The 14,942-nt window shown below is 35.0% G+C and overlaps 1 protein-coding gene across 4 annotated transcripts in view; it reads right to left on the minus strand.

Moving 5' to 3' along the window:
• SPATS2 (spermatogenesis associated serine rich 2) overlaps positions 1-14,942 on the minus strand; it is a 90,842-nt gene that overhangs the window by 37,985 nt on the left and 37,915 nt on the right. For all 4 annotated transcript variants that reach the window (XM_006916805.3, XM_025050281.1, XM_006916806.3 and 1 more), the window contains one exon: positions 9,715-9,981. In XM_006916805.3, coding sequence (XP_006916867.1) covers positions 9,715-9,739 — 25 coding nt within the window. In that variant the 5' untranslated portion in view covers positions 9,740-9,981. The remainder of the gene's footprint in view (positions 1-9,714; positions 9,982-14,942) is intronic.

Below are 14,942 nucleotides of genomic sequence, written 5' to 3' on the forward strand. Positions count from 1 at the left end.
CATACAGATAATCTAACAAGTGTGATAATAGCTTGTCATATTTTCTCAAACTGTATCAACTTCTCCTTAAAAATTAAAAAATAAACTCGAGAGCAGAGGCTAAGTGCCAGTTCTTACAGAAATGGTATCTCATGAACAATTAAAAAACTTGAAGTTCTCCTTTAGACTGAACACAGCCAATACTCAACCATGTAAAAGAAAATAACCAGTGTCTTGAAACTTTTTCCTCATGCCAATTTTCAGAATAACCCACATATAACTCACCAATAAAATGTAAAATGGAATTCAGTTTCTACATATGCAGTTTCTTTAGTGGCAAATATTGGGACAGGGATTATATTGTGCAAATGTGAATGCAAGGAAAAGAAAGTTATTGTCACAGATACTACTAGCTAAATAAAGCCTAAAGTGTATTTACAACTTCAAAAGTGAATATACCACCAAGTTCAGTTTCCTAGGTAGTAATAGTCTCTTCTGTCAATTTATCACCTAGTCTTGGAAGAATTACAACTCTTTGGTAAGAAATAAGATATTAATATATTTTTTGAAAAAGGACAGATGTGTAAATAATGGGGAATCTGGCTTGGAAGGAGAGCAAATCAGAGATGCAAAATTTTGAAAGACAACCGTATCAAAATACAATTTTTTAAGAATGTTAGTCTGCTTTAAGTAATTCTACTATAGTGTACTTTTGTGGCCTTCCAAAATGCTAATATTTTTAAACATTTAGTTCTTTAAAAGTTATTTAAGAAACCTCCATCTTGGGTACCAATGACCAAACACACAATCCTCTGAATAGGTTGTAAGGATATAGACCTAATGGTCTCATCAACTGGTCTCCCCAGCCTTCTCAGATGACTACTATGGCTTATGTATTCAGAAAAATCCACACTTCAACTACCAACTGCTAATAGGGTCTTCAATGAAAAAAGATCATTTTTTTTATAAAGCAGCCTTTTATCTTTCTGTTATTTTTGCTTTCATTTGTCACATAGTGTTAACAGCTGATTAAATTTTTTTCTTTACTCCTTTGAGTGCTTCTTCAACTACATTCTTAAGGATGTTGGGCCTTTTTGTAAGACTAAAAGCACTTACACTGGGATATTTCCAAACTTCTAGAATGAGTTCTGGTTTTTCCAGGTGGAACTTAATGGAAAGTCAGGATTTTTATTAAAGACACAGACAAGCAATTCAATCCTACATTACTCTCACCAATAGATTCTCCCAGGTTCCCAGCAGGTGCAGTAGAACAAGCTATTTTTTTAAGTTCCAAGAATTCTTGAGGGTCTCATTGTTTAAAAGCTGTGCCAGTTCCAATAATAATTGTTAGTTTTTCCACAAATGGTGATTGGATAGGAAGGTCAGTCTACTTTTCAAAAACTTTCTTAATAATATACTCTAGAGAATAGCTAGGAGGTAATGACATTGATTATAATGCCAAAACTTTCTGTCTCAATACCATCTCTCATTAGTGTGAAATTAGTTCTCCCACAAATGAAATGAAATGCACAGTTAAAGAAAAATTCTTTCGTACTCCTTACTATCCCTCGGATTCTCAGGAATTCTACCAGCTGCTCTAGGCAACTCAATTTCTTAAGTCAAAAAAATTAAAAGCACTTAAGAACTGTAATTAACAATCAAATAAATCCTTAATTATTAAGATTAGTACAAATTCTCTGCTGATTCTAGATCATCTCTGAGTTAATGTTTTATTCAAAAAACTTTGTATATAGTGCCATAAATTCAAACAGTTACTTAGAAAATTATGAAGTCACATGATGGTTATTCTGATATCTGTTTACAGCCAATATTCAGGCTTTTTAAAGGAATGGGGTATGAAATAGAATAAAAGTTAAAATACTTAATTCCATCTTTCTTTATTTCCAAGTAGTGAGGATTGATATGAGTTTTACCCTTCTACTTGCTAATCTCTCCCTACCTTTTGGGAAAGATAATAAATTGTTATATGGCTAAAGGACGGACAGCCAGTAAAAATAGGGAGAAAAAGAAATCAAGGAACCTGGATAATCTAAAAACCAGAAAAATCAGTGTGCAAATAAATCAGGTCATACAAAATGCCTCTGTGGTCACTTAAGTCTAAAGAAAAACATACTTAATGCTATTAAGGGCCTATTTGCAGTCTCTCTTACAAGAAAAAAATGTCGTTTTTAGATTTCACTAACACTTCTCTACTTAACAGAATCTTTCATTTTATGGGGTCGTTATTCTTGGATGTTATTGTAATGTAAGCCATACTTCTGGCCTTAGATGGATTAGATAAGCTGAATGCACGTTTTCCTAAAAAAAAAAAAAAAAAAATTATTTCTTACTCCTCACTGACCTTCAAGTCTCAAGAATTCTACCAGCTATCCTAAGAAAGAAACTCCATTATGTAAGTCAAAAACATTAAAACATTTAAGAACCATGATACTTAAAAGTTAAATAAATCTTCATTTACTAAGATAGGTACAAACTAGATGGAAGAATTCCTGAGAATTTGAAGGAGAGCAGTAAGGAAGAGAAAATCACTTTTAAAAAACTGTACGTTAGATGTAAGAGATATTCTTCTGTCATTGTGAAAGACTTTGCTTTGGATGTTACTTCTAGCCCTGTCAAATAGTCAATGTCTTCCCTCATCCAAGTACAGAAATGAACAAGTCAATTCTAATCACATGCATCTGTCTCCAGCGAAACGACCTTTCTCATAAAACCACAGCACTGCAAAATCTATCGCTCTTCACTCATGAATACCATGCAAATAAGAAATTGGCTTCTTCTTTTTAAAACTGACTTATGGATCAATAATCCACTTGGATTATAAATATTTCTATTTCCAAATAGCTGTTATAATTATCACAAGGTAAACACTAAATTTTCAGTGTTATACTTGTGAAGGTAAGCAACTCGCTACTTACATAACACACTTGGTTGAATCTCACTCTGTCCTAATGAAATGTCTTTTAAAATTTTTTTGCGAAATATAACATTTATAGTGCACACACTCATAGAGCACCACAGCTTGATAATTTATCACAAAACAAACAGTCAAAAACTACTACCCAGTTTAAGAAATAAAACACTTCTAGTATCCTAGAGTCTTCCTCATGTCCCCCTCCATGATTATGTCCTCTCCCATTTGCCATAAGTAACCACTCTCCAAACTTCCTTTCATTATAGTTGATACCACCTAAGAACACGTAGCTAAGAATTATGGTATAGTCTTTCTTTTGTCTATAAAAGGAATGAATCCATATGTATTTTATTTTTGGTGCACAGCTTGTTTTACTCAACATTGTGTAAGATTCATGCATGTTCTAGCAAGTAAATGTAATGTGTTCATTTTCCTTGCTGAATAATATTTCATCGTCTGATTACGCCATTGTTTATTTATCTATTCTGATAGTGATGAACGACTGGGTTGCTTTTGGTCAATACAAACAAAGTTGTTTTGAATATTCTTGTACAAATCTTCTAGTGTACTTGGGAATGCATTTCTGCTGAGTGCATCTAGGAATAGAACCTAGTCATAGAGTATGCATATCTTCAACTTTAGTATATAGTGTCAAACAGTGTTTCAAAGTAGCTGTATCAATTTAACCTTCCATTAGCAGTTTCTGAAAGTTGTTTGTTATTGCTCCATACTCACATTTTGGTATCATTAATCTTTTTTTTTAATTAGTTTCAAGTATACAGTACATTGGTTAGACATCTATATAGTTCATAAAACGATCCCCCCAATTGCTCCCTCCCTCCCTTGGCCCTCTACCTAGCCATCATATTAATGCTGACTGCATTCCCTCTTCTGTGCTCCCCATCCCCATGACCAACTATCAACTACTAATTTGTACTTCTTTAACCCTTCACCCCAATTCTCCCAGCCCCTCAACCCCCCTTCCCTCTGTCCGTCACCAATTGTCCACTATATTTGTGAGTCTGTTTTTGATTAGTTCTTTTTGTTCCTTAGATTCCGCATATAAGTGAAATCATATGGTATTTATCTTTCTCTGACTTATTTCACTCAACACAATACCTTCTAGGTCCATCCATGTCATTGCAAATGGCAAGATTTCATTTTTTTAATGGCTAAGTAATATTCCATTGTTTATATGAACCATAATTTCTTTAGCCAATCATCTGTTGATGGGCATTTAAGTTACTTCCATATCTTGGCTATTGTAAATTGTGCTGCCGTGAATACTGGAGTGCATAGATCTTAACGAATTATTGTTTTGGTTTTCTTTAGATAAATATCCAGAAGTGCAACTGCAGGGTCAAAAGGTATATCTATTTTTAATTTTTTGAGAAACCTCCATACTATTTCCCTTTTCTCCACATCCTCGCCAACACTTGCTGTTTGTATTAGTAATCTTTTTAATTTTAGCCATTCTAGAACAAGAGTAGTAGCATTTCATTATAGTATCAACTTGTATTTCACTCATTTCTAAAGAGACAGAGTGCCTTAATACATGTTATTAGCCATTTTGATATTCTCTTTTCTGGCATGTCTACTCTTGCCCAGTTTTTTGAGGCAGAATTGTCTTTTTCTTATTTACCTGTAGTAGTTCTCCTAGTATTTAAATATGACACAAATTTATTCTCCCATTCTATGACGTGCCTTTTCATTCTCTTCACTGTCTTCTTTTGATGAACAAAAGTTCTTAATTTTAATGTAAAATGCACTGACATTAATTCTTCTTTATGATTAGTGTTTTTTATGTCTATTTAAAAAGTCAATCCCTGAGATGATATCATAAACTTGCTTCAAAATAATCCACTGGGGGTGGGCTGAAGTATAGACAAAAATGATTAGCCATGTGTTATTAATTATGGCCTACATTATAGGTATAGGGGAGTTCACTATACCATTCTATTTTTCATAAGCTTAAAAATTTCAATAATAAAATTTTAAAATAAAACTCCTGGAATGAGTAAGTGATTACATCAACGTTGCAAGTCAGGGTTAATATACAAAAGTCCATAGCTTTCCCATGTAACAGCAATGAAGAAATAGGATTTGAAATAACACAATACTATTTACATTAGCACCCCTAAAAATTAAATACTTGGGTATAAATCTAACAAAACATGGATAGCACTGATATGAGGAAAATCACAAAACTCTGAGGAAAGAAATAAAAGAAATAAATAAATGGAGAGACATTCTATGTTTGTGGAGAGGATGAATCAATATTGTCAAAATGTCAATTAAAAACAAACCCAATCACAATCCCAGCATTTTACTTCGTGGATATTGACAAACTGATTCTAAAGTTAAAAAGACCCAGACTAGCCAAAACAACGTTGAAGGAGAACAATGAAGAACTGACGCTACCTGACCTCAAGAATACCATAAATATACAGTAATGAAGACTTTTTTACAGCTCTGGCAAAAGACATACATGAAATAAACAAAGACTCTGGCTTTTAAAAAGTCAAAGCAATCTGCTGAAGTTAATTTTTTTTTTTAGGAAAACTCAGATGCTGAACCTTTTAGGTGAAATTATCTTAAAGTCTGGAATCGTATTTTGACTATAGTATTTCTTATTTGCACGAGGAAAACAGATACTCAATTTTTCAAGCTTAACTGGGAAAAAAAAGCACGCTGAATTATGACTAATAAACAAAAAGGTTATAAAAACTTTCAGTTGATTAGTCTCATTCCATAGAACAGTTCAGCTTCTTTAGTGATCTGACCATGTCTTAGAGCCCAGATTTTCTTTTTACAGATTTACAGTAGACAGAAACTACAGTTTTCAAAACCATAAGGAACTCTGGAATATTATTTTCTTATAATGAGGTTTTTGAAGTGCCAAGTCAAAATTAAGTTTAAAAGCATTTCCTTCTTATTTAACATTTGAGACCTGGCTCTATAGCTTTGTTTTGAATTAAAGAACTTAATTAACTTTAAATTGTTTTGAATTAAAGAACTTAATTAACTTTAAATTGAAAGTTATATTGAATGAGAGGAGGAAAACCAGAATAGTGATGGTCATTCTTTTAACAAATATATACGCTATGTATAATAGTTTTAGTGTTGTTAAATTTGTCCCTTTAAGAGAAGATTCAAGATGGCATAGAAGGTGAGGCTGTGCATATCTCCTCCTCTAGTGACCACGCCAAAATTATAACAAAACTACAGAGCAACCAGTGTGCGGAGTCGCCTGAGGTCTAGCTGAACAGAAGCCCTACAATTAGGTCACCTCAAATAACAGGTAACCTCAAAACAGTAGTAGGAGTGGAGATGTGAAACTGCCTAGTCCCACAACCATGAGTGGCAATCAGAGAATCCATAAGGCTATCTTGGCTGCAGAGCTACCTCCCCGACCTGAAGAGCCAGAGGTTCTGGCCACACACTGGGCTCCCCAGTCCAGGGTTCCAGTACTGGGAAGAGAAGTCCCCACTACCTCTGGCTGTGAAAACCAGCGGAAGTTGTGGCTGAGTGAGATGGAGAGTTGTAGGAAGCGGAGACCTTCCTCTTAAACGGCCTGCACTGGCCTTACTTGCTGATGGACCCACTCACTGAGCTCCAGCACTGAGGCAGTTGCTCATGGGGCACCAGGGACATACAGCGGGGTGCTGAGCTGTTGGGCTTCAGGGCAAAGGCTGGAGGGGCAGCTTGCTCATGGACAGAGGTGCAGGCAGAAGCCACTGTTTCTTTGTTGAGCCCTCCCCACTCCTAGCCTGCAAACATAGGTACGATCACCCTGGATAACACAGGTCATTCTGCCCAGGGGATTCCCTGAGACCACCTTTTCCAATTTGTGGGCCCACTCAAGCTGCTTCCAGTGATTTAACCCACCATACATAAGGCTGTCTTGAGACCTGCTGCAAACTTTCATAAAATCTCTCAAAGGCTCACAAAACCCAAAGAAGCAGCATCTGGCTTCAGCGTGCCCGGTACCTCTTGCTGAGCAGCCCCAAACCCTGCACTAGTGGCAGCCAGCCTCGGTTTTGGACTTGGACCCTTAAGGTACCTATAAGCCTAGCACACGGGTGGCAGCCATATGTAGATTACTTAGTGACTATTATCAGGTGGCTCCAGAGGTACACAGGCTGAAGGTGAATTTGGCCTGCAGCTGGACCCGTCTCAGGTCTGTGCCAAGGGGCCCCACAACACACCTACTGTATAAAGCCACTCTACTAAGGCCAGGAGACTTAGGAGCCCTACCTAATACACAGAAGCAGACACAGGGAGGCAGCTAAAATGGGGAGACAAAGAAGTATGTCCCACATGAACGAACAGAACAAAGCTCCAGACAAAGAATTCACCAAAATGGAGACAAGCAATATACCAGATGCAGAGTTCAAAACATTGGTTATAAGGATGCTTGAGGAACTTAGGAGGAGAGTAAATGAACTCAGTGAGAACTTTAACAAAGAGATAAAAAACATAAAAATGGAGATGGAAACATAATAAGGAGCCAGTCAGAAATGAAGAAAACAATATATGAGATGAAGAGTACGTTAGAGCAAGGGTCCCCAACCGCTGGGCTGCGGACCAGTACTGACCCGCGTGGCCTGTTAGGAACCAGGCCGCACAGCAGGAGGTAAGTGGCGGGTGAGCAAGCAAAGCTTCATCTGGATTTGCAGCCGCTCCCCAGTGCTAGCATCACCACCTTAGCTCCGCTTCAGATCATCAGGCATTATTCTCATAGGAGCGCTGATAACTGGTGTCAAAAGGCTGGAGACCGCTGCATTAGAGGAAATCAATAGAGTGGAGGAAATGGAGGATCAAATTAGCGACACAGAAGATGAGGTAGCAGAGGACACCCAATCAGAACAGCAACAAGAGAAAAGAATCCAAAAAAATGAAGATAGTTTAAGAAGCCTCTGGGACAACATCAAGCATAACAATATTTACATCATAGAGGTACCAGAAGGAGGAGAGAGAGAGCAAGGAATTGAAAATCTATTTGAAGAAATAATGACGGAAAACTTCCCTAACCTGGTTAGAGAAATAGACATACAACTCCAGGAAGTTCAGAGACTCCTAAATAGACATACAAGTCCAGGAAGTTCGGAGACTCCCAAACAAGATGAACCCAGAGGCCCACACCAAGACACATCATAATTAAAATGCCAAAGATTAAATTCAAAGAGAAACTCTTAAAAGTGGCAAGAGGAAAGCAATTAGTTACATATGAGGGAGCACCCATACGACTATCAGCCTATTTCTCAACAGAAACTTTATAGGCCAGAAAGGCTTGGCACAAAATATTCAAAGTGATGAAAACCCAGGACCTATAACCAAGAAAATTACTTTACCCAGCAAAGTTATCATGAAGAATCAAAAGAAAGATAAAGAGCTTCCCAGACAAGAAAAAGCTGAAGAAGTTCATCACCACCAAGCCAGTATTATAGGAAATGTTAGAGGGACTTCTTTAAGAAAAAAATATATATATATGTATCAAAAGTCTAAATAAAGAATGGCAATAACTATATATCTATCAACAAGTACTTAAAATGAAAAAAGAATTAAATGTTCCAATCAAAAGATAGGGTGGCTGAATGGATAAGAAAACAAGACCCTTACATACGCTGCCTACAAGAGACTCACTTCAGATTAAAAGATACACACAGACTAAAAGTAATGGGATGGAAAAAGATATTTTATGGTGGACCTAAAGGGTAGTGTGCTGAGAGGAGTAAGTCAGATAGAGGAAGACAAATGACATATGATTGTATGTATATGTGGAACCTAAAGAACAAAATAAACAAACAAACAAAAACAGGAAAACTCATAGATACAGAGAACATTTTGAGGATTACCAGATGGGAGGGGAGATTCGGTAAAAAAGGGGGAAGAGATCAAGTAGTACGAATTGGTAGTTACAAAATAGTCATGGCTAAGGAACAGCTTAAGGAATATAGCCAGCAATATTGTAATAACTACGTACTGTCAGAGGGACACTAGATTTATTGGGGTGATCACTTTGTGAGTTATATACATGTCTAATCACTATGTTGTACACCTGAAACTAATATACTATTATTGTATGCCAACTATAACTGAAAAATAAAAAATTATTAATTAAAAACAAATTCGTCTCTTTAAGTTTTACAGCTATTCTAGGAAAGTTGAAAAAGTGATTTATAGAGTCTTTGTTGTCCTTTCCCTCTTTATAACTGTTCTTGATATTTCTTGACTCTGCATCTTATATTTTACTTTATACAAGAGGCTAGAGTACTTATCCCAGAAGGAAAGCTAAAGAAGGAATCAAAAACTAGAAGCATTTACTCTTGTTTCACTTCCTGTCTCCAATGAAACATCAACTCAGAAGAGATAAAATATCTTGCAGTAAATTATCTACTACCACTCTCCCTAACATGTGTTCGCTCTCTAAAAAGTGCATTTCCAAGATTCATTTGGCTTTCTTGCAAGTATATTCCAATTCATTAAGTTTATTATAAGACTAGAAAAGCAACTGTTACATGAATTAATTCCCAAACTAGTAACACACAAAGCTGTAATGTACTATCCACAGATATTTAGATAAAGAGACAACAGATTAACTTGTGAATGTTCTGTATACTCTTCTAAAATTAACTGCTGTCATGACACAGTTATAACTATCAGTAGTATTGCCTTGGGTAAGGGAAAGTATAACCATTCAAAACACATTAAGAAAATGTTTTTTAAAAATATAGATATAAATGGTGATTACCCCACAACTATGTTGTTAACAATTTATGCCCACATATATATAATCTTACCTTTCTGGTTTTGTTTCCTAGACATTGCGGTTCCTTTGATCTCAAAAGATATGGAAGAAAAGTACTCTTTTGCCTTGTCTGGGTTCTGACTGTAGTTACCTCTGATTTAAAAGCAGGCAAGAAAAGTCTGTAGTTGGAGGTAATAAATATAAAGTCCTGGTTTGGAAATTCTGCTCTCTAGCTGGTGATCTCCTTTCCTTCTCTTCTATCAACTTCTTATCAAGAAATATCATTGCAGACATTCATGTCTCTTTTTCCAGGGAGATTCTGGAGAGAAAACAAACACACACATTCACTGTTACAGTACTAGCTATCTGTACAAAATTTCCAAGAGATATCCACAGGTTTTATTTTGTACTTTTTCTAAACAAAACTAGTTATTAAAAGTACTCTGAAGAGATTATAGCTGTAAACAGCAATATTTCATTCTTTTAGAACCTTTAGAATCAGACCATCTTCTTAGTTCAGAAAATGTTTTCTTAGTCATCTTATCTTTTTTATCTATCACAAATATCTTATCTCCATCTCTGCCTCATAAACTAAAATATTACCTCTTAACACTCACACAGCTACAAGAAACTTGGGGAGTGGGGTGAATGGGAAAGTACAAAGGAATTTTAACAAGGAAAAGTGAAACATCAAAATTTGGATTAGTCACTACTCCAGGAAGCTTCTATAAATTGTAAAGGTACAAATACTATTTTTTTCCATGTTATTAAACATTTAAAAATACATGCCCAAGTTTTCTGGGTAAAGAAAGCATGATGAGGATCATAGAACTCTTATACCCAGACACCTGATAGGAAAAACATTTTACAAAATGCAACCCAACAAGAAAATGAGAGTAACCTTATATGAAATACTTTTCAATGTGGAAAGAGAAGTATTTCATATAAGGTTACTCTCATTTTCTTGTTGGGTTGCATTTTGTAAAATGTGGAAAGAGAAGAATGAAGGGATGAGTAGATAGCCCTGGGAAATTTTTTTTAAAAATCCATCAAGAGTAAGAGCCTCTACAAAACACTATGGGACCTGAGGAAAGGCAGACTGAACCTCTGGGGCTTATCATCTTCCAGAGCACTGAGCCAAACTGGGAGAATCAGCCAAAGCCTATGGAAGTACATAGAATTTACCACCGGATAGAGTAGGCCTGACAGAAAACATTTTGTGAGATTTTAGAAGAACGAAATTCGAATCTTTAAGACAAAAAATATTATTAGAGACAGAAACATATCATTATGATAAAAGGGTCATGACATCCCTTCTCTGGAAGGAGGCATCTCTCTCAGAACAAACATGAGAGAACTTCCTAAGGGGTAAAATGTTCTATATCTTGATGTGAATGGTACTTATATGGGTACATACATATGTAAAAATTCACTGGGTTACTCTTAAGATTTGTGTATTTTACTGTACATATAACTCAAAAACTAAAATTTTTCTGTAAAACCTAGAGGAAAAAACCCAAAGGATACTCTTGACCAAGCCACTTATTTGTACAAAAAAAAAAAACATTCAGTCAAGTATTTTTCCAAAATGAGAATAAAGTGTATGTAATATTTCTTTGCGTTGTTAAATTAAAGCCTGAAGTATGGGAAAACTGGTAATCAATAATGGATGGATGTATTAAAAAGAAAGTAAAAATGATTAAATCTGTTTATATTAATTTGTTGCAGCTTATTAAGTAGTAGAGCAAATTCAAAATGGTCAGTCTGGGATAGTTACTTCTCTGAGCTAAGAGCATCAAGCTAAGAAAACCAGTGAACCTGACTCTCATCTTCAGTTAGTTTTGCTCTAAATAAGTCCATAGTCACATACCTCACCTCCCCCCCATACTAGGTATACAAACATGTTGGTTTCTAGGCATCCCAAGCTCAATGACTCTTAAGGGGGGAAATGAGAAGAGGATGGACATGTGGTTTTAAAATTTATTACTTTGACTTATTGTTAATTGTTATATTTATTTTTCATTTTAAATCACAACAAAAGAGGACATAAGGTTTTTATATATGTCAGAATGGGTTTAAAAGGGATGAGAAAAAAGAGAAAGTAGAGGAGAGGTTACCAGGAACTAGGGGGAAGTAGGAAAGGGAGAGTAATTGTTTAACGAGTACAAAGTTTTTGTCAGGAATGATGAAAAAGTTTGGGCATAGAGAGTGGTGATAGTTATACAACACTGTGAATGTATTTAATGCCACTGATTTGTACACTTAGGAGTGATTAAAATGATAAATATTACATTATGTAGATATTTTTTACTTTCAGGAATAGACCTCAAGTAGCTAAAACAATCTTGAAATAAAATAAAGTTGGAGGCCTTGCATCTCCTAATTTCAAAACACATTAGAATGCTATAGTAATGAAAACAGTGTAGTACTAGCATAAAGATAGGCATTTCGACAAATGGAACAGAACAGAGAGCCCAGAAAAGGTAAAGAGATTTTTGACAAGGGCACCAAGACCACTCCTTGGGGAAACAACAGTCTCTTCAACCAATGATGTTAGGAAAACAGGATATCCACATGCAAAAAGAATGAAGTTGGATCCTTACTTTATCATACACAAAAATTAACTCAAAATGGATTAAAGACCTAAAAATCCTAAAAAAAAAAAAAAAAAAAAAACCCAGAGAAAAAGCTTCATGACATTGGATTTGGCAATGATTTCTTAGATATGAAATCAAAAGCACAGTCAAAAAAAGCAAATATAGACAAATGAGACTGCATGAAACTTAAAAGCTTCTGCATCAAAGGAAATAACCAAGAGTGAAAGGCAACCAGTAGAATGGGAGAAAATATTTGTAAATCATATATCTGATAAGGGGGTTAACATCCAGGATATACCAAGAAATCCTACGACATAACAAAAAATAAATAATTCGATTAAAAATTGGCAAAGGATTTGAATAGATATTTCTCCAAAGAAGATACACAAATGGTCAACAAGCACATGAAAAGCTGATTAACATCACTCATCATTAGAGAAATACAAATCAAAATCACAATGATATAGCATCTCCCATCCATTACGCTACCAAAAAAAAAAGTGTTGGCGAGGATATGGAGAAATTGGAACCCATGTGTACTGTTGGTGGGAATGCAAAATGGTACAGCTACTATGTAAAACAGTAGGGAAATTCCTCAAAAAATTCAAAATAGAAGTACCATACGATCTAGCAATCCCGCCTCTGGGTATATATCCAAAAGAACTGAAAGCAGCATATCAAAGAGATATTTGCACTCCCATATTCATTGTAGCATTATTCATAATAGACAAGAGGTGGCAACAATCAAATGTCCATTGAAGAATTACTAAAATAACAAAATATGTTATGTGCATACACACACAATGGAATGTTAGGCCTTTAAAAAGAAGGAAATCCTATCACATGCCACAACATGGATGAACCTTGAGAACATCATGTTAAATGAAATGTCAGTCAAAAATAAGACAAATATTGTATGATTCCACTTACATGAGGTATCTACAGCAGTCAAGTTCATAGAGACAAAGTAGAATGGTGGTTGCCAGGGGATGCAGACAAAGGGAAATGGGATATTGTTATTTAATAGGTACAGTTTCTATTTTGCAATATGAAAAATTCTGGAGACCTGTTACACAACTATGTAAATATACTTAACACTACTAACCAGTACATTTAAAAATCGTTAAGATGATAAATTTTATATTATGTTTTTAACCTCAATTAAAACATTTTATTTTTTAAAGTTTTCAGGAACATGCTGATTTAGAAAAAAGAAAAATGAGAAATGTTAAACACGGATGGAGTAGCATAAATCCATCACCACTAGCGGAAAACCAAACCAAAGCACATGCTTTACTGAGGTTGAGTATATCATTAATACAAATGCCATATAGCAGAGTGGATAAGTGAAGGCTTTACAGACAGACTGTCTGGGGTTTCCATCCGAGCTCTACCATCTCCCTCCTAGCTGAGTAACTTCAAGCTAGCTGATTACCTTCCCTAGGTCTCAGTTTCTTTATCTGTAAAATGCAAATAATGCTAGCATCTTCCTCACAGGGTTGTTATATGGTCTAAATTAGTTTGTACAGATGTAGCACTTAGAACAATGCCTGATACTTCTTGACAGCCACTCAATAAACAATGGCTTGTATGATCTGCAATGAACGATGTGTTCCCTAAAACTAAAAGGTCCCAAGAATAATAGATTATACAAGTTACTTACAAACAAATGGGAACTTTACCAAAACTATGGGTTACTACCAATAGGTCATAATTACAGGTATTGTTAGAGCTTTAGAATGGCAACTCTGTTAAATTTAGATGATGTGCAATTAGAAAATCAAATGATCCAAAGCACTCTAATGAGAGTATAATTTTCAAGTCTTTGGGTATGTAACAGCATGCATTATAAGGACCTGAGACACTAACAAATAATTAATTGGGCTATACACAAAGGTACTTATAGTTACTTTAAATTTAAAATAGATTGTTACGAAATCTACCTATCAGAACCAGGGGAAAAGTGGGCATGGGAGAGGAGGGAAGAAAACACAAGAAAACTAAATTCTCATCTTCCATAATAGGATTGTCCCTGAAAAGATTAAAATGTCAGTCAGTATTGCCTTGTTATTCAGAAATATGCAGATTAATACCGAAAGAAATGTTTATGATTACCTATGGAAAGCTAGAATAGGGAATGGAAGGGAGGGGATGCAAAGGACTATGTTTTTAAGTTATTGTAAGCCTTATGATAATATCTGACATTATACAATGTATGTGTATATGTAGACAAATACTTTAACCTATTTTATGCAAATTAGAACTAAGACACCATTTTTTACACACAGACTGGCAAATATCCAAAATAATTATATGCATTAGTAGTAAAACTGGAAAAACATATCTAAATGAGAATGTAAATTTGTACAATACCTATGGAAGACAACTAGATTAGATATCAAAATTAAAAATGTATATATTATTTGATTCAGAAAGACAATTTCTAGGAATTTACCCTACAAGCATATTTACAAATGTGTAAACTGATATGTTCAGTTACCTAATACACCATTATTTCTAAGAGAAAAGATTGGAAACCATCTAATTTTCCATCAATAGAACACTAATTTAATAAATTATAGTTCACTCAAACAAGAAGATATAATGCAAATGTTTTTGAGAGGAGAGGAAGTTCTTTCTATATTGATATAGTAAGAGATAGTGTTAAATGAATAGGATGGGG

The sequence above is a fragment of the Pteropus alecto genome, unplaced genomic scaffold (genome assembly GCF_000325575.1).
Source record: "Pteropus alecto unplaced genomic scaffold, ASM32557v1 scaffold196, whole genome shotgun sequence".
NCBI classification, from domain to species: Eukaryota; Metazoa; Chordata; class Mammalia; order Chiroptera; family Pteropodidae; genus Pteropus; species Pteropus alecto.